The following is a 19,407-nucleotide window of genomic DNA, read 5'->3' on the forward strand; positions in this document are numbered from 1 at the left end:
TGTAATAATACCAAGGTTTAAACTGAAGCAGTTCGCTACACAGCGTTGAACCAGCATCGAAGTGAAGGGAAGCACTCTTTCGGTTACCGTAAAAAATGTGTGACGGAAATATACTCGGTACTAAAAGATATACCTTGAAACATAGGGGGGTACAGAAAAAATCAGGGGTACAATAAAATTTATTACAAGTATCAGCTGTGTTTATACCACTTAATATACTTAGCATGGTTATCGAAGCTGGACGTATTAAAACAAGGGATTTAGAGAAATCCTTTGGTCAGATATTAGGTGAACACGATGATGTGGCAAGCTATATGATTTTAGATTCAATGTTAGGATTTGGAACCCATAAAATGAATTTTATATCACTACCAATCAAACCAAGTTTATCAGCCATTAAAGGAATCGTATCGCTGTACCGAAGATACGGAGATGAACATTCTGTCCTAAATGAGTTAATAGTTCTTCTTGGTCAATGGTGGGATGATTACTGTGAGTCCAATCCAATGTCCTCGGTCATGGAGCTAAAAGAGCACGTATGTTTTTTTTAAATCTTGCTGCCCGGTTCAATTTTTAACCGTCATTTTTTGAAAGTCGCCTTCTTGCTTTACGCAATGTTTATGTCACGTGATAAGTTGTAAATGGCGTTGTGTGGTAAACATTTGACAAATCCTTCGAAAAATCCTAATATATTTTTTTGTATGAAAACTAAATTTTTAAGAAAACATCAAATTTGCTAAATTCATTTTTATTAAGTAAATATTTATATTTTGCATCAGCTTGTAGCTATGTGAAAATGAAATGTGATGAATTTGTCTTCTTTCTTTTGATCCTTGATTCTTGAGATTCTAAGTTACACTTCACTAAAATTCAAATTCACAAATTCAAATAATCTAAATTTTTGTATGTTTATTTTCTGGCTAATTAAAAAAATCTCCTAAAAGCAGCTAAAATTCTCCAAATTTTTTTATTATAGCCAGCTAGCTAAGCTAGCTAGCTAATGCTTGAAATTTTAGTTATACAATATGGGTGGGAGCCCTGTTATATTTGTATGTGTTTATATTTGCAAACCAGTAGTATGTATGAGGCCTGTGTAACGTCCGTTATGGGTTGGACGGGGTATATTAATGACCCTTTTCCAATCTGATCTAGACTGTGTTAGATCTAAACTCAACTTCCTCTGTATCAAGTCTGTCCTTGTAACCTCCTGCCAAGTCTTTCTCGGTCTGCCTTTTGGGCTTTGCCCAAGGAACTATCTAGTCTATACACTTTCTTACCCAATTATCCCCCTCCATTTTTTTCCAAGTGCCCCAGGCAATTCAATCTTCTTATCTGGATAACATCTTTAATTCTACAGATACTTACCCTGCTTCTTAGCTCATCTGAACTCTTTCTGTCTCTCAGACCGGCGTTACACATCCACCTAACCATCCTCATATCATTCCTATCTAAACGGTCAAGATCTTTCTGCTTCACTGCCCATGTCTCACTACCGTACAACATAACACTTCTTACACAGGCCTCATACAACCTACCTTTTAACTCAACTAACAAGACTCTGCTAGTCAACAAAGGAAGTAACTCTCTAAACTTTTTCCAAGCAGAGCCTATCCTACAAGTAACACTTCTTTCAACACCCCCTTCACTGCCCAACATTTCACCTAATTAACAGAAGTTCTCAAGTATCTCTAATGAGCCACTGTTGCACATCATTGAAGCTGGAAATACTTCATCTTATCGAGGTAAAAGCTAGATGTGTGATGAATCACACGCTCAAAATTGCTTTTAGGGTGACAAGGCGTGTGATTTTTAGCTCTTCAATGAGTACAATTTTGTAAGTGTAATATTAGTTGTTTATGTGCAATCATGATCTCAAGGCAGCACAGCCAATTTTGTTTCAGGTGTGTGTGGAGGCATGCAAGTGTGTTTGCACATGCTACAATGATAAAAGTGAAAGGTCTGTCTTTGCTGCCATGTTCAACTTTTTTCCATAACTTTTAATGGACTTGTAGTAGTTAGACCTTGATGTGTTGTTACTTTTCATAACCTTTATTTTTTTGGACTCTTTCCTTGCCATTTTGATTCCATATTGTGACATAGTCCCTTTTACCAGGTGCTTGTCGAGAAATATAATCACGGTTGTAAAAAATATTGATGGCATTGACCGTATCTTGATTGAGGATATTTTTAGGTTTAGTCACGGGTTCTATTAAACCATAATTCTCTGCAAGTTTTTTAACTACAGCTTTTCTCTTTGATGGACTGTTGGTAAAGTTCTTTAAACTCCTTGCAACAGCTTTTCCAAAGCTTGATTAGAACCAAATCCTCCTGGATTTTTATTTGATTCAGCAATTTTGACTTTAGCTCTGTACTTTTGCACTCGTTCTCTATTAAGCATCCTTTGATGGGCCAATTTAACTCCCGACACTCTTTTACTCTTCATTGTAACCCTTTCCTGTCGTTTTCTTAGCTTATCCTTTTCCCTCATTGCATCACCCTTTCCATTCTCCTTAAGTCTTTTTCTGTACTCTGTCATACGTGTTCGTGGAGATTGTGGTTCACTTTTCTTTATGCTGCTGTTCTCCATTGTACTAAACTAACTGAACTTGCTTGCTCATTTCTTGCCTTTTTTTTCCATGTCCCATGGGTATCTAATCTAACTCTATTTCTATCATGATACCTGTAACTTTCATTTCTTATTTCCATTTGGAAATAAGTTAGTTGGAAAGTCTAAAATTAAATTTTCATTTGGACTTTATTGATAGGAGGTGACTTTTTATCAATTTATATATAATAAAATTTACTTATAAATATATTTAAAACAAAATTTTAATAGTATATATGGAATATTTTTAGGAAAAGGAAGATTTTGAAGCTGAAAAAACATATACCAATGTATCTAGTGTGTTTTTAAACTAATGTAATGTCTGTTGTAATGTTCGTTATGTAATGTCCGTTACATTTATTTTTTTTCTGCCAAATGAAAGAAAGTAACAAGTTGCACCACTGAACTACATTTTTTTTTAAACCAGAAGATATGAAAGTATTAAACCACATTGAGTGTTCAAACTGCTGTAATGTGAAAAATTTCCTGATTTTGTAACAGACATTACATGTAAGAAGGTCCTAAAATCACCGAAAGTTTTTAGTTTTTCACTTTGAAGCTGGCTGTGATAACTTTTGTCTTTGAAAAATTAGTCTCTTAAGAAGGATATTTTAAAAGTTCAGGAAGAAGATACTATACAAACATACATAAAAATTAGGTTTTTGCCATTTTAAGGAAAAATCTGGTGATTTCCAACATGCAAGCCCGTCGAATCTTACGCATTAAAAATGTGTTTTTGTCACTTTTTTCACAAAAAACTTTAAAATTTAGTTAATATAATGTATAAACATTAATGGGTGGTGCCTGCCACCTTTTCTAGTTTAATTATTTGAAATATTACATATGTCTCATTATTCATGGAATCGCTCAGTGTGACTAAATACAAATCAATTATATATATATATATCTTATAATAATGCAGAAACTGTGTGTGTTTATGTGTGTCTGTCTCTCGGTTGGTAACTGTAAATATTTTACAAAAATCATATTTAAGCTAATTTTAACCATTTCATTAAGTTTGATGATTAGCAAAAAAGCTAACAAAAACTTGAAATTATTTTCTCACCCTATAGCATTTATCTTATTTTATATTTTAGCTCCTGCGCTATATGAGAGTTTTTGATCCAGAGTCAGGCTTTGTCATTGTTCCTTGTGCAAGATACTCTACAGAAAATGTGGGTGGAAAGGTTTTAAGTACAAGAAAATGGTAAGAATTACTGCTTTTTAAATTTAATAATGCTAATGTGCTTTTTTAGGGCAATTTCATTTTTGGCAAATTGATGCTTATCTCCTTGCAACCCAATTCTCAATTTCATCACTCGTTGTCATTCTCAACTCTAATTCCCATTTTCATGTCAACATGCATTGTAGGATATTAATGACCTTTTTAAATCTGATTTAGGCTAGACCATCTTATATAATAATACAGAGACTGTGTCTGTATGTAATGGGCAAAGTGGATGTGTTCATTTTCCTTTGATGTAGCCAAAAAAGTTATGTCTTACCTGTAAATTTTCTGATGTTACGGCGCGATGCCAATAACACTACTTTAACATCAATATTCTATATATTAAATTAATGAAACTGTTCTGCCAAATCTTAGGATGCTGCCCAATCTTTGGTCATAAAATTGCCCAGTCTTAAGACTGGCCAGGGCGTCACATGATTGGGCAAAGGACCATGTTAGGCCCATCTTTGGCGCCTTTTAGATTTTAAAGAAGGGATGTACCACACGAGCTCTGTTTTTTGCAAGTCCAAACAAACATTCTCAGGCACATTAAAACATCATATTTTGGGTATTGTTGAATTGACCTGGCCAGTTTTTGGACATAGCAGAGTGAAAATCGCAGCTAGCTAACTAGGTAGCTGGTAGAGCACGTGTTATAATTTAGCATTTATATACAGCTTGTAGTAGTGGCTAAATTTTAAAAATAAAATGTTTATATTTATGATAAATCAGAAAAATCGTATTCAACCATATTATTAATTAGCTAGCTGTTAATTTCATTGGATGAGATGTTTAGCCAGCTAGCTAATATCATAGTCTATAGAAAAAAAACCTTATTAGACTATGCTAATATGGTTGAGTAGTTTCAATTTTTTATACACAAAATACATGGTGTATATAAATTTTTGGCCTTTTGATTTTCCAAGAAAAGTTTCAATTTAAAGTTCCTATTAAGAGGTAAATTCTAAAAATTTTATTGTTCTGTTTGTCTTTCACAATTGTTCTAAGATTGGGCATGTACGTCCATAGATTGGGCAGTCCAATCCTAAGACTGGCCACCCATTTGTTACTGTCGGAAGATTGGCCTGGCCAGTCTTAAGACGGGGCGCGTTCCAAGATTGGGCAGAACAAAACCATTGCAGTGCACTTAGAACTTTGAGGCCAAATAACTTGGAAACGAGGTAGTGATGTCAATGATTTTCCACCGTGTGAGTAACCTTTAAACCCCAATATCTCTGCAACCGTTTGTCAAAAGTACATGATCCTTACATTTTCTTCATCAGCGTTTCAAGATCTATAAATGAAAGCACTAGTATAGAAAGTGTTGCGGAGAGGTTGCCAAGGCAAAGGCATTAAGTACAACTCAAAAGATTACCTATTATACTCAATATAGCTAATATCATATACTTATGAATACCTGCTTGTTGTAGATGCAAGATAATTATATTTTTCCTAGCCCTGTCCAGGATTTGAACCTGGATCTCTCATTTGCATGAGTGTCATAGCCATTAGACCAACAGGGCATGAATATATATATATATGAAAAACTTTACATGTGCATCTTATATATCCTAACTTCGGTTCAAACAAACAGACAGTTAACAAGCTGTTGTAATCCTACGCACCTAAAACAATTTTACTTTGTGGAAAATTTTGTAACATTTAAAAATAAAAATACAGTTTATAACCTGTTTTTACCCTCTTAAAGCAAAAAAAAACTGCAATATTTTATGGGAAAAGTTTCTGTGAAAGATCAAAAATTAATTGTGACATCTGATAGGCGTAACACATTTTCCCAAAAAACTTTCTTGCAACTTCGGTTTAAAAAAACACAGCGGAAACAGCCTGTTGTTATCATGTCCAGCTAAAAATCAAACAGCAGTATATGTTTATTTTGCAAACAAGTTTTCATGACGGTAGGATAAAAAGCTCTTATCCAAAACTGAAAAAAACATATACATATCGTGAAAAAGAAATAATGAATACATTTGCAGATTTTCAATACATGTCGACGATTGAACGAGAACCGCTATTCAGAATTTAAAAAGCCTCAGTAATAACAAATGTTGATGTTGTAAAAATATCCCGATATATATATATATATATTGAAATAATTTTCGCTTTTGCAACTTAAGCCGCACTGATGTATGCTCAGCGGCAGGGTTAAAAAAGTTTATTTCCTGACGTGTGTACAATATATATAGCTAGCTACAACCGTCCACGAAAATATAGCTCTCTATTCCCCCTTAATGTTAAGAACTGCCCATTTGTGGCTAAGCAACATAAACAATTACACGTGACATACCTGTATATATATAAACATTTACTATCTGCAAAATATCTAGCTGGCTATGTTTTGCCATTTTGTGGACGATTGTAGCTAGAACAAGCTGTATGATGGGACATTCCTACAGAGTAGAATTATCTCACTCACTGTGCAGTATATAGCTATGTATAATAGCTAGCTAGATAGAGGGATAGGTAGAAAATCAGTCTCAAACAATTTTTCTATGCTAGCTATGTTGCTGATTTTATGCCAGCAAAAATAGCAATTTATTGCTAGCTACAAGGGTAGTTCTATCCCAGCTAAGTAGTTAATTTTCTGCAAGCTTTGTAGCTAGTTTTATGCTAGCTATATTGCATTATTTGTTTGTTTTTATGCTAGCTAACTCTTACAGTAGCTAGGTAGCTAAATGCTATCTAAGTTCTATTATTATTCTATCTAAATCTGCAGTTTTAAGCTAGCTAGCTTTTGGTGTGAGTGAGAATAAGAATGGGTTCATTACATGTAAAAAATAGTGATATACAAGCGAGCTAAACATACCCTTTCTTCATTTTCTTGAACAAGCCCTTCCTCCTTCGGCTGCGATATAGCTAGCTTAGATTAACGGAAGTTTGAGTTTGAGGCGCTATGTTATCCGAGAAAAAGTCACGTGATATTAGTCAAAGTGACTAAATATCACGAGGTAGTGATGTCAATGATTTTCCACCGTGTGAGTAACCTTTAAACCCCAATATCTCTGCAACCGTTTGTCAAAAGTACATGATCCTTACATTTTCTTCATCAGCGTTTCAAGATCTATAAATGAAAGCACTAGTATAGAAAGTGTTGCGGAGAGGTTGCCAAGGCAAAGGCATTAAGTACAACTCAAAAGATTACCTATTATACTCAATATAGCTAATATCATATACTTATGAATACCTGCTTGTTGTAGATGCAAGATAATTATATTTTTCCTAGCCCTGTCCAGGATTTGAACCTGGATCTCTCATTTGCATGAGTGTCATAGCCATTAGACCAACAGGGCATGAATATATATATATATGAAAAACTTTACATGTGCATCTTATATATCCTAACTTCGGTTCAAACAAACAGACAGTTAACAAGCTGTTGTAATCCTACGCACCTAAAACAATTTTACTTTGTGGAAAATTTTGTAACATTTAAAAATAAAAATACAGTTTATAACCTGTTTTTACCCTCTTAAAGCAAAAAAAAACTGCAATATTTTATGGGAAAAGTTTCTGTGAAAGATCAAAAATTAATTGTGACATCTGATAGGCGTAACACATTTTCCCAAAAAACTTTCTTGCAACTTCGGTTTAAAAAAACACAGCGGAAACAGCCTGTTGTTATCATGTCCAGCTAAAAATCAAACAGCAGTATATGTTTATTTTGCAAACAAGTTTTCATGACGGTAGGATAAAAAGCTCTTATCCAAAACTGAAAAAAACATATACATATCGTGAAAAAGAAATAATGAATACATTTGCAGATTTTCAATACATGTCGACGATTGAACGAGAACCGCTATTCAGAATTTAAAAAGCCTCAGTAATAACAAATGTTGATGTTGTAAAAATATCCCGATATATATATATATATATTGAAATAATTTTCGCTTTTGCAACTTAAGCCGCACTGATGTATGCTCAGCGGCAGGGTTAAAAAAGTTTATTTCCTGACGTGTGTACAATATATATAGCTAGCTACAACCGTCCACGAAAATATAGCTCTCTATTCCCCCTTAATGTTAAGAACTGCCCATTTGTGGCTAAGCAACATAAACAATTACACGTGACATACCTGTATATATATAAACATTTACTATCTGCAAAATATCTAGCTGGCTATGTTTTGCCATTTTGTGGACGATTGTAGCTAGAACAAGCTGTATGATGGGACATTCCTACAGAGTAGAATTATCTCACTCACTGTGCAGTATATAGCTATGTATAATAGCTAGCTAGATAGAGGGATAGGTAGAAAATCAGTCTCAAACAATTTTTCTATGCTAGCTATGTTGCTGATTTTATGCCAGCAAAAATAGCAATTTATTGCTAGCTACAAGGGTAGTTCTATCCCAGCTAAGTAGTTAATTTTCTGCAAGCTTTGTAGCTAGTTTTATGCTAGCTATATTGCATTATTTGTTTGTTTTTATGCTAGCTAACTCTTACAGTAGCTAGGTAGCTAAATGCTATCTAAGTTCTATTATTATTCTATCTAAATCTGCAGTTTTAAGCTAGCTAGCTTTTGGTGTGAGTGAGAATAAGAATGGGTTCATTACATGTAAAAAATAGTGATATACAAGCGAGCTAAACATACCCTTTCTTCATTTTCTTGAACAAGCCCTTCCTCCTTCGGCTGCGATATAGCTAGCTTAGATTAACGGAAGTTTGAGTTTGAGGCGCTATGTTATCCGAGAAAAAGTCACGTGATATTAGTCAAAGTGACTAAATATCACGAGGTAGTGATGTCAATGATTTTCCACCGTGTGAGTAACCTTTAAACCCCAATATCTCTGCAACCGTTTGTCAAAAGTACATGATCCTTACATTTTCTTCATCAGCGTTTCAAGATCTATAAATGAAAGCACTAGTATAGAAAGTGTTGCGGAGAGGTTGCCAAGGCAAAGGCATTAAGTACAACTCAAAAGATTACCTATTATACTCAATATAGCTAATATCATATACTTATGAATACCTGCTTGTTGTAGATGCAAGATAATTATATTTTTCCTAGCCCTGTCCAGGATTTGAACCTGGATCTCTCATTTGCATGAGTGTCATAGCCATTAGACCAACAGGGCATGAATATATATATATATGAAAAACTTTACATGTGCATCTTATATATCCTAACTTCGGTTCAAACAAACAGACAGTTAACAAGCTGTTGTAATCCTACGCACCTAAAACAATTTTACTTTGTGGAAAATTTTGTAACATTTAAAAATAAAAATACAGTTTATAACCTGTTTTTACCCTCTTAAAGCAAAAAAAAACTGCAATATTTTATGGGAAAAGTTTCTGTGAAAGATCAAAAATTAATTGTGACATCTGATAGGCGTAACACATTTTCCCAAAAAACTTTCTTGCAACTTCGGTTTAAAAAAACACAGCGGAAACAGCCTGTTGTTATCATGTCCAGCTAAAAATCAAACAGCAGTATATGTTTATTTTGCAAACAAGTTTTCATGACGGTAGGATAAAAAGCTCTTATCCAAAACTGAAAAAAACATATACATATCGTGAAAAAGAAATAATGAATACATTTGCAGATTTTCAATACATGTCGACGATTGAACGAGAACCGCTATTCAGAATTTAAAAAGCCTCAGTAATAACAAATGTTGATGTTGTAAAAATATCCCGATATATATATATATATATTGAAATAATTTTCGCTTTTGCAACTTAAGCCGCACTGATGTATGCTCAGCGGCAGGGTTAAAAAAGTTTATTTCCTGACGTGTGTACAATATATATAGCTAGCTACAACCGTCCACGAAAATATAGCTCTCTATTCCCCCTTAATGTTAAGAACTGCCCATTTGTGGCTAAGCAACATAAACAATTACACGTGACATACCTGTATATATATAAACATTTACTATCTGCAAAATATCTAGCTGGCTATGTTTTGCCATTTTGTGGACGATTGTAGCTAGAACAAGCTGTATGATGGGACATTCCTACAGAGTAGAATTATCTCACTCACTGTGCAGTATATAGCTATGTATAATAGCTAGCTAGATAGAGGGATAGGTAGAAAATCAGTCTCAAACAATTTTTCTATGCTAGCTATGTTGCTGATTTTATGCCAGCAAAAATAGCAATTTATTGCTAGCTACAAGGGTAGTTCTATCCCAGCTAAGTAGTTAATTTTCTGCAAGCTTTGTAGCTAGTTTTATGCTAGCTATATTGCATTATTTGTTTGTTTTTATGCTAGCTAACTCTTACAGTAGCTAGGTAGCTAAATGCTATCTAAGTTCTATTATTATTCTATCTAAATCTGCAGTTTTAAGCTAGCTAGCTTTTGGTGTGAGTGAGAATAAGAATGGGTTCATTACATGTAAAAAATAGTGATATACAAGCGAGCTAAACATACCCTTTCTTCATTTTCTTGAACAAGCCCTTCCTCCTTCGGCTGCGATATAGCTAGCTTAGATTAACGGAAGTTTGAGTTTGAGGCGCTATGTTATCCGAGAAAAAGTCACGTGATATTAGTCAAAGTGACTAAATATCACGTGGCTAAAGGTACCTTAATCTGAACTGGAAATCCCCGTTAGGCCATCTTTAAAAGTAACAAAAGCACTCCATCACCGTGCCTTTGATGTTGTCTCGCTGAATCATAAATTTACGGGAAAAATGACCACAGTTTTTTGGTGAGTCTTTGCTGATGTCAGCAAAATTTATAAACCCTTATATCTTCTTAGGCATTTGTTGAAAAAGTATGATCCTATACATTATTTTAATCAGCGTTTCAACCTCTACACATTACAGGCATCAATAAACTAAATTTCAGCAATTTTTTTTGCACTGCTGACGTAAGCAAAACATATAAAACAACCTATTTTTCATCATCCTTCTGCGTAAGTGGATTTCTCAACGGGCCTTATCGACTATCTCTTTAATAATAGCCGTATTCCGTCTGTCTGTTTGTGCGTCTATTTGTCGGGACACGAAATGCGATATATAAAGGATGAGCGACTCCGTAGATTTTGTCCACAGGTTAACAAATAGTATATATATTTAAATTTTTGTTCACTGTCAAGTCCTGCATTTGGGATTTAAAAGTTTTAAAAGTGTCGAAAGCTTCTATTTGAGCTAAATAAGCCATCAAAAATTTTCCCCAACTAGACAACTGCTTTGATCAAACCCAGGATTTCAGAGACATGACTCAAACGCTCTATACCGACCATGCTACAAATCCCAGGAAAAATAGATGAAATGCTCTCTTAAAGCGATTTTATGGTAAAAATTTTATGGTACTTGTCCAAACATAAATCATTGTATAAAAACAAAAGTAGTACTATTTAAAACTTTCCATTAAGCCATCTTTGTTTTCTGAGAAATTAAATCCCAGAAAGCAGCATGCAAAAGAATGATGCACTAATACATTTTGCTCTTGCCTTGTCCCTAAAGAAAAAAACAGTACAGAAAGAGGTAACTAATTTAAACATTTTCATAGAGAATGCTAACTATTTTGCGAGTTTTATGAATATTCTTTTATTTTATCTGGTATGATCGTTAGAAAACTTTGTTTGATTCATCAAAATGGAAGATGTCATTGCTTTACATTAATTGGCACTATTTTTATTGTAAAAATTGAAAATGGCGAATAAGCTTTCACCTGTTATCACACAAGATTTCTCATTGCATCAGTTTTAATTTCCTTGACATTAAAAAAATGTTTTGCAGCTAATTTTCTGCAGAATTTATACCATTCACAATTTGCTTTGTGAAACTCCCCTTTTCTTGAACACTGTTACAGTGATAGAGTAATGTGCCAACCTGGTTTTTTGTATTCTATCACATCATAAGGAAAAAAGGGATTTATGCACAAGTTTTGTTTTTAATGTATCTATGATTAAATTTGATCTTTGTATATACAAAGTTTCATTTTTTAAAGCTACAAATGAAAATAAATAAATTTTTTGAATACAAATGGCCTTATAATGAGGTATTATCTAAACTGAAATTCCTCTTTACAAAGTATGTCCTCATTACTCAATTATATGAGTACCTAGCCTGGTTTTTAACCCATCCAAATTCTTTCTTTCTTCCAGACTGGTGGTTTATGTAACTATTCTCTGTTCTTTAATGTTCAAAATGTCAAATTCTTTGTGCCTCACTGCCTATCTCTCCCTTTCCAAATATACCATTTACTTGGGCCTTATACAATCTACCTTTTTTATCTGCAATAAGCCATCCTGGTCTGAGATAATAAAACTAATTTTTTCTTTTCTATAATAAATTATAAATAAGTGTATGTGACAGGCAACAAAGAAAAATAACACATCAACATGTTCATTTTCTTTGTAGCCACAGAAATTTTCTTTGAAGTAGCTCATAAAAGTATGACTACTTTCTTTGTTTATATCACTAATTAAAACGACTCAATTTAATTTGCTGAAATAATTTTAACAGCTGACTTTTTAAAAAGGATTACCCTTGACACAAAAGCACAACCAATGTAAAGGTCAATTCGTTTTAAAAAAAAAATGCAAAAAGTAAAATCAAGAAAACTTAAAGTGAAAAAGTGTAGGGTTAAAAAGTATAATTTAAAAGGTTAGAAGTTAAAAGCTACAAGAAATTACTTCAGAAGTGGACTTAGAAGTAATAAAGTAAAGTTGGAAGTAGAGTTTGACGTGGGTTAGAATTTATACAGGGTTGAAATTCATAAAAAGTTAGAACTTACATTTTTTTAGTTTGATGTACGCTAGAGCTACCTGTTTTTATATGGTGCAATTTAAAGCTCTATATTCTTCAAGTTTTAAAAGATAGCATATTTGGTCACATTTGTTCAATATGTATTACCTGCTGCGTAACTAATGTATATTAATCCTAAAATTTAAAATGCTACACTAAGCTGTTAGCTATAGCTACCAAGCAAATTTGCTGTTCAAATGGAAAACTTTGGTTTGTTGAACTGACAGCAATGTTATAAATTTTACAATACTATTATTTTTATTTATGTGTTTTACTAAGCATAAATAGCCATAACCATTACTTAGCTACTAAGTATCTCCAATTTTTTAGAAAAGGACAGTATGGTTTTTCTATTTATATATATTATTTGTGTTGCAAGCAGGTATTTTTGAAATTTTATAAACTGTTACGGAAATAAACCACATACTACAACATACTGAATATATATTTTTGTATAAAAACGGTTGTGTAACTGGATGTCAGTTTTGCTGGAAGAAAATTCCATTGTTTCTCCTTTTTGTTTTTGTTGAAAATAAATTCTAATTCAACAAAAATGAGTTCTTTTGGAAATGTAAACCAGAGTTTGGAACACCAAAAAATTTCGCCATCTAGAAAATAAGTAATTTTTGTACTTTATTGTCACAAATATTCATGGATATTTGCTCCTCATAAACCGTTCTCTTTTACATTTAGTGTAAAATTTTGTAAGAAAGGACTGATACAATGTTACCAAAATAATGATCTTTGTGGATTTAAATTTACTCCTTGATCACCGCATTTTGATTTCGGTTAAAATGTTTGGTTAAGGACAGTATGGATTATACCGAAAAATTGAATTTTTCAAATCTGATTTGACATTTTGTGTAAGACTTTTTTTATTGAATTATAGGAGTTACTCCTCCATCTTTTTTTCCATTTCAGATTCAATACACTGAAATAATTGCAATTTGTATGTGTAAGAAAATGTTTTTGGTTCTCGTCAGGTCATTGGTGACGTCATTAAAGTTTGAATGACGGATCTTTTCTATTTTTCTGCCAGAGTGGATTTTTCCACAAGCCCTGTTATATTTTTAATGGGTTATGATGAGTGTTTTTGTTATATAATAATATAATAATATATAATTTTTTTTAAGGTGATAACTAACCTTCTAGACAAAGTCTCAAGGTGGGCGATGATAGTCGCTAATATAGTGTCACTATTAAAGCTGTGAAAAATCAGCTGACATTAAAAATTCTGTGTACTTATAAATCATTGTTGATGGCATGCATTAGATGAAAGAACACACACTTCTTTTAGGGACAAAGGTGAAAGAATAACAAATCTTGTTGGCTGTATTGCTGAATTAACAGAAGAGGAAGAAGATGATTTATTAAAACCTGGAGACAATGATTTCAGTGTAATGTTCTCAACACGGAAAAATTGCTCACAATTATGGCTAGGACCTGCCGCCTATGTGAATCATGGTAAGAAAAATATTATGTTGTATTAGCAGGCCTATGCTAATAGAAAAGTCCTGTTTTAGTATAAAAATTTAAAAATGCATAATATGTAGAATCCAAAATCTTCATGTTTGCAAAGCTATAATTTACATTTCTAAAAGAAAGGCAGGGGGCTGATTATGCGTGGGAGGTCATGAAGTAGTGGGTGAAACTTAACGAAGTTGTGTTTTAGCTGTAAACTGTCTATATAACATCAAAACCCTTATATTTCAACCTTTAACAGAATGATATATGTAAAAATTATTTTTGCACCTTAGTAAAACTTAAAATTAAGTCTCGACTCATATGTGGTTCAGATTTCGGCACATAAAATAAAATTGCTAAAGGTTTTTGCATTTTAAAGCTGGGAAGCCTCTATAGGATGTACTGGATGTTTTCCGTTAGATTGGCTTAAACGTTGTAACTGTTTAACAGAATCTATCGGCTTGCTTTTAAATTTCCATCATTACAATTCCCCTGTGCATCACTAAAAGTTTTTTCAGCTAGAATGTGTGAGCTAGTATCTTTTTAGGTTGTTTTCAGACTTTATTAAAATCAGTGCTATATTTGTCAATCATTTATTAGTCTATGTATGCGACTGGCACAGTAATAATTTACTTTATATATTTTTTGTTCATCAGTATATTATTATTATTTGCGTTGTAGTCAAAACGTTTTAAGGTAGTCCGAGGTTCTACTATGAAATTTTACACCAAAATAGCTCCACATGTTAAAATTATTTGACAAAAAATGTCAAGAATACCAGGAAAATAAGGAGATAATACTTAGAGGACAAAGAAATTAAATCAGTTAATAGTTAACAACGGTATAATTTAGAATTAATTAAGAAATGGTAGGATAGGATGAATAGGGTGTGAATAATTCAAGAAAACAAGGAATTGTTATGCTTATTTTTTTCATCTTTCTATTTTAGACTGTCGTCCTAATTGTAAGGTATGTATTATTTCGTCATTATATTTGGAGAATTTGCAACATACCAAAACACCAAGGATGTGAAACCTTCTTTTCTGGATGCTCATTAAGACCTCAATAAAAAACAAGGAATCTAGAAAAACATTTTTCTTCAACAACTTCTTCACCTTTCTTGAATCTTTGGTCCTGAGTGCAAAGGAGTTCAACTCCTTCAACTCTTCCTGTGCTATACCAAAGCAATTAGTAATAGCTTTTAGGTTATCTTTATTCCATAGTTTGTTTCCACTGGTAGAGACACAGCTTGCATAAAAGTCCTGAGGGATATTTTCATTGGAGAAGAACTGGTCTGTTACTATGGTGATGACTTTTTTGGTGACGATAATTGTTTTTGTGAATGCATAACTTGTGAAAGGTAATCAAATGTTCTTGTTTCAACAGAGTTGTCAGTCAACCAAGAAAATGCGTTTTAATGTGAAAAAAAAAATTATTAATTACTTTAAATTATGCTTTTTTTAATAAGAACTATAATAAAATCCAGCCGAAGACTGGCTGGCTGACCTTTCTTATTTTGTGCTTAATATTAACAACACGAATTTTTATTTCTCGAATTTTTGCGAAATTAATGTGCTTATATGAAAATATTGGGACCGTGTTTTAATTGTACCGGATAGGTTTTAGCGCAAAAGTAATTTATGATCCGGTACAGTGGAAACACATACGAACCGTGTTTGCACAGCCCTGTTTCCATATGCGAACAGCCTTTTGTAAATATATACATGATTTACGCCATAATAGAAAATGTACAGAATAACAAAAGAAGAAGCTATCCGATACGAGACATATCACTTCTTGTGAAAGCCGCGTGGCCCAGAAGCTATCCGATAATTTACGATTTGTCCCAACAGAGAAGGCCTATCCGTTACGTAAATTTATTTGGCGCCAAACCTGTCTGATACAATGGAAACATGGGCTGGGTGTAGTTTCTAATAGAGCGTCCGTACGTCACAGCTTTTCTCTGGATCCGCTCCTTTATTATTTTCTGATTTTATGCGCAAAGTAACATCAATTAATGCTATAAAGCGACATTTTTTTGATTTTTGAAAAAAATCTTATGGTGCCATTTTTGGCAAAAACAACAAAAAATTTGACCCAAAAATAGGGTTTTTTAGTTCCTTTTTCTATAAAAGTCTAAAATTGTAGTAGAGATTATTACAGATTATCTGTAAATTCCATTTAAGTTTGATATTCGTGTGTGATCATTAACGTATAAGCTTCTCAGAAAAAGAAACGATCTCAAGCAGAAAACCATTACGGGTAACATGAGAGATTGCTAAAGGAGATACATTATTTTTTGGCAAATGTCAGACTTATTGAAACCTCCGATTACACGTTCTTGGTTGTACAAAACAATGATTTGAGCATAGAGCAATTTTATGAAAACAAAACTTCTTATAAAATTGTTCTTATAGAAAAACCGTGTAGCGAGGAAGAACAAAATTAGAATAAAAAATACATACGCGTGTATGCATTTTTCACAACTTCTCTCCAGTGCTTTAAAAGCAACTTTAATTGGTTAATGCTGTATATCTATAGTTTTCTTATTAATGTGATTGGTTAGTTTTTTTTTATTGTTATATTAATGTTGTTTTCACGTGCTTGTATTTCTACTTAATTTTTTGAAGAGGTATCCAGTGGTGATTTAAAACGAACCAAGTGTCTTCGTTTTTTTCCGATTCGAATTCCGATTCCGATTCCCTCCTCTTAAATATATTACTTATCTTCTGTAACACTGTGTGAGCATTTTTTTTTAAAACTATGCTTTTCATGCTTTTATAGACGTGGTAGTGGAGCATTTGCTGACCTCAACAAGCCACGATCTCCTCAGGAAAAGAAGCTAGGAAAGTATGGTCTACGGGAAACCGATAAACGCTTGTCACGACTTATGCGACATACCGAAGGTAATAAACAGAAATTTTTTGCTTTACCCTGAGGAGTTGAAATTTTGATTAAAAAAACCCAGAAAATCAGTAGTATTTTCAGTCTTTGTTCTTGTCGTGTTCTAATTATACAGCTATTTCTAGTTCTTGATTGAATTGGTTTTCGTCAAAAGATTCCTATGAAGCAAATATATACCGACAATTTTTGTTTGAAAGTGTGTTTTTTATGAAGGTGTTTTCCTTTCACTTCATTTATGTCTGTCCACATTTTTTTTCATTATTGGTACTTTGTTTTTGTGTAGATACCTCGACAGATGACGAATCTCTTGACTCTTTGCCGAAGGGAACTTCATCTTCATGTTCCGAATCAATAGCAAACAGTGAAAATGCAAAAACAACGACAAGAAAATATCCGACGAGAAAAAAACAGTGTTTTACAAGTAAGGCGAAAAAGCACATAGACAAAAGTTTGTCTATGAAATATGCAACATATATTGATCTTATACCTGGCCTTAAGGATTTGCCGTACTTCGATTTATTATTGGTCGAACGACAGAAAGCTGTCAAGCCTATCCGCTTGCAGGAAAAATCCGATTTATCCGGAAAACGTTTTTTATTACCATACAAGAATTCGACTCCCGAGGTTCGGTTGAACCCGTTAAAGCGCGTGTGGTCTGCGGGTCAGCTTTCTGAAATCTCATTGTCATCTTCATCATCATCAAGCGCAGAAAGTTCGGACGTGGACGAGGAACATATTCACAATCCGATGTTGCAAGAATTTACTTCTTCTGTATCAAACGAAAATTTGAAACTCACTATAAAACTTAAACCGTCTCCCAGAAAGAGACGTATATCGTCCAGCAGCGAACAATCGGACGATCAGATGCGAAAGGGCGTTCGCTCTTCTGTTCGCCTGCGACCGCTGACGTCTTTGCGTAAACACGGGCACCACACGAGCCGCGCACGTTTGTTTTCGAAACGAAATCGTGTGATTATCCAAAAAAAATGTGCTTGTTGTCACTGAAAGTGTCATGAATTGTAAAAATGTTGTTATCGTGGATTGTGCGTTGATCTGTATTATATATATATTAATGTGGTAAAAACACAATATTTGAAGTTGGTGTCCGACTAATTGTTCGATCGTTGGACGCGCTTTATGAATATTTAATATTCACTTAAAAATAAAACAAATTCGCACTGCAAATTTAGTCCTTAGATTTATTATTCATTCTATCTAACCTATCCTTAAAATTCAACGAACGAGAGAAAACTGAGAACTAACTTGCTGTGGGGATCGTAACTTCCCCAATATTACTTGGGTCGGAAGTGACTTTTGTCTAGCGACTTCCTAACTTTTTACACCAAGCTATGTCACGTCTGAAATCCATTGTTGAAATCCTCGTGATTGACATGATTCAACTTTTTTTTTTATATTCGCTGAACATATTGATTTTTAATCAAGCTGATGATTAGCTTCATCTTACAACACATTTAAACTCTCAGTGTTTTTATATAATATTGATGTATATAAAATCAGCATGATAGCTTCCTATGCTCAGAAATATAATCAACTATCTTCCGTTTCCCTACACATGATACGGAAAAAGTGTCATTTATTGGTTCGATGTAAATGTGTTAATAGTTTGAACATGACTTTTTATTATACTGTATTAAAGGGTATTAAACCTCTATTCACACATTGAAAATCTAACGAACATGCAAATTGTAAAAGAGAATTGTTTTGTTTTGTTTTATCGTCGTATTACCTTCCCGTTCTTACTGTCAGCGAATACTTCACAACTTTGATTTAATTGGCTGTCTGTGAAATGAAATCCCGCCTTTATTGTCAAAATCCATCAAGCTACGAATAATGAGTAAGATTGAAATACGGGGGTTGTTTTAATTCTCACTTGATTCTTCCCGCTTTTTCTAACCCCAACCACACTTCAAAATTATTTTTGCGTTATAGACTTTAAATATGTTTTTCTGATTCACACTGCATGAGAAAACCAATTTCGAACTAATTTGATTGTCACGACTCAAAAAATTAGGCAACAGACCAACTTGCAATAAGAATTAGTTTATGAAGTGGATCAACCTCTGCATGATTCTTATTCTTATCTCTAAATTTGTGAAATTTAAGGCCTGCGAATTTATCAAGAAGCGAGTAGTACAATTTTGTTTGTTTTTTATATTTGTTATTGTTGGCTCGAATACTTGTTAAAAAATATTAAAACTTGCAAACCAAATTTTACTGCAGGGTAAAATTGACAGGGAAGATGATAACTGAGGTTACAAAATATATTTGGCTTTTCTTTTTTCTTTTCTTTTTTTTTTTACAAACAAGCTATGCTGCATCCTTAGCAGCTATGACAAACCCCCGTCTTTAACACTTCACAAATCAATTATCGATAAAGAGATTTCTACAAAGACAAAATATATTGTTTTCATTTCAATAAACTATTTATGTGAACATAAATAGTTATTAGTTTTCTGCTGTATTATAG

General features: G+C 33.2%; 1 protein-coding gene across 1 annotated transcript; it reads left to right on the forward strand.

Moving 5' to 3' along the window:
* Positions 1 to 150: 150 nt before the first annotated feature.
* LOC130613355 (histone-lysine N-methyltransferase KMT5B-like) lies at positions 151 to 18,636 on the forward strand. The gene is made up of 7 exons (XM_057434714.1): positions 151 to 536; positions 3,703 to 3,812; positions 13,849 to 14,015; positions 14,965 to 14,984; positions 15,239 to 15,375; positions 16,800 to 16,921; positions 17,203 to 18,636. The coding sequence occupies exons 1-7, from the start codon at positions 225 to 227 to the stop codon at positions 17,922 to 17,924; spliced, it is 1,590 nt and encodes a 529-aa protein (XP_057290697.1). The 5' UTR covers positions 151 to 224; the 3' UTR covers positions 17,925 to 18,636.
* Positions 18,637 to 19,407: the final 771 nt, after the last annotated feature.

This window comes from Hydractinia symbiolongicarpus, chromosome 10 (assembly GCF_029227915.1).
Source record: "Hydractinia symbiolongicarpus strain clone_291-10 chromosome 10, HSymV2.1, whole genome shotgun sequence".
Classification (NCBI taxonomy): Eukaryota; Metazoa; Cnidaria; class Hydrozoa; order Anthoathecata; family Hydractiniidae; genus Hydractinia; species Hydractinia symbiolongicarpus.

Coding starts and splice junctions, on each gene's coding strand:
- LOC130613355 (XM_057434714.1), top strand. CDS start 225: ATGGTTATCGAAGCTGGACGTATTAAAACAAGGGATTTAGAGAAATCC. Junction 537..3,702: donor TCATGGAGCTAAAAGAGCAC/GTATGTTTTTTT, acceptor TTTATATTTTAG/CTCCTGCGCTATATGAGAGT. Junction 16,922..17,202: donor ACTTATGCGACATACCGAAG/GTAATAAACAGA, acceptor GTTTTTGTGTAG/ATACCTCGACAGATGACGAA.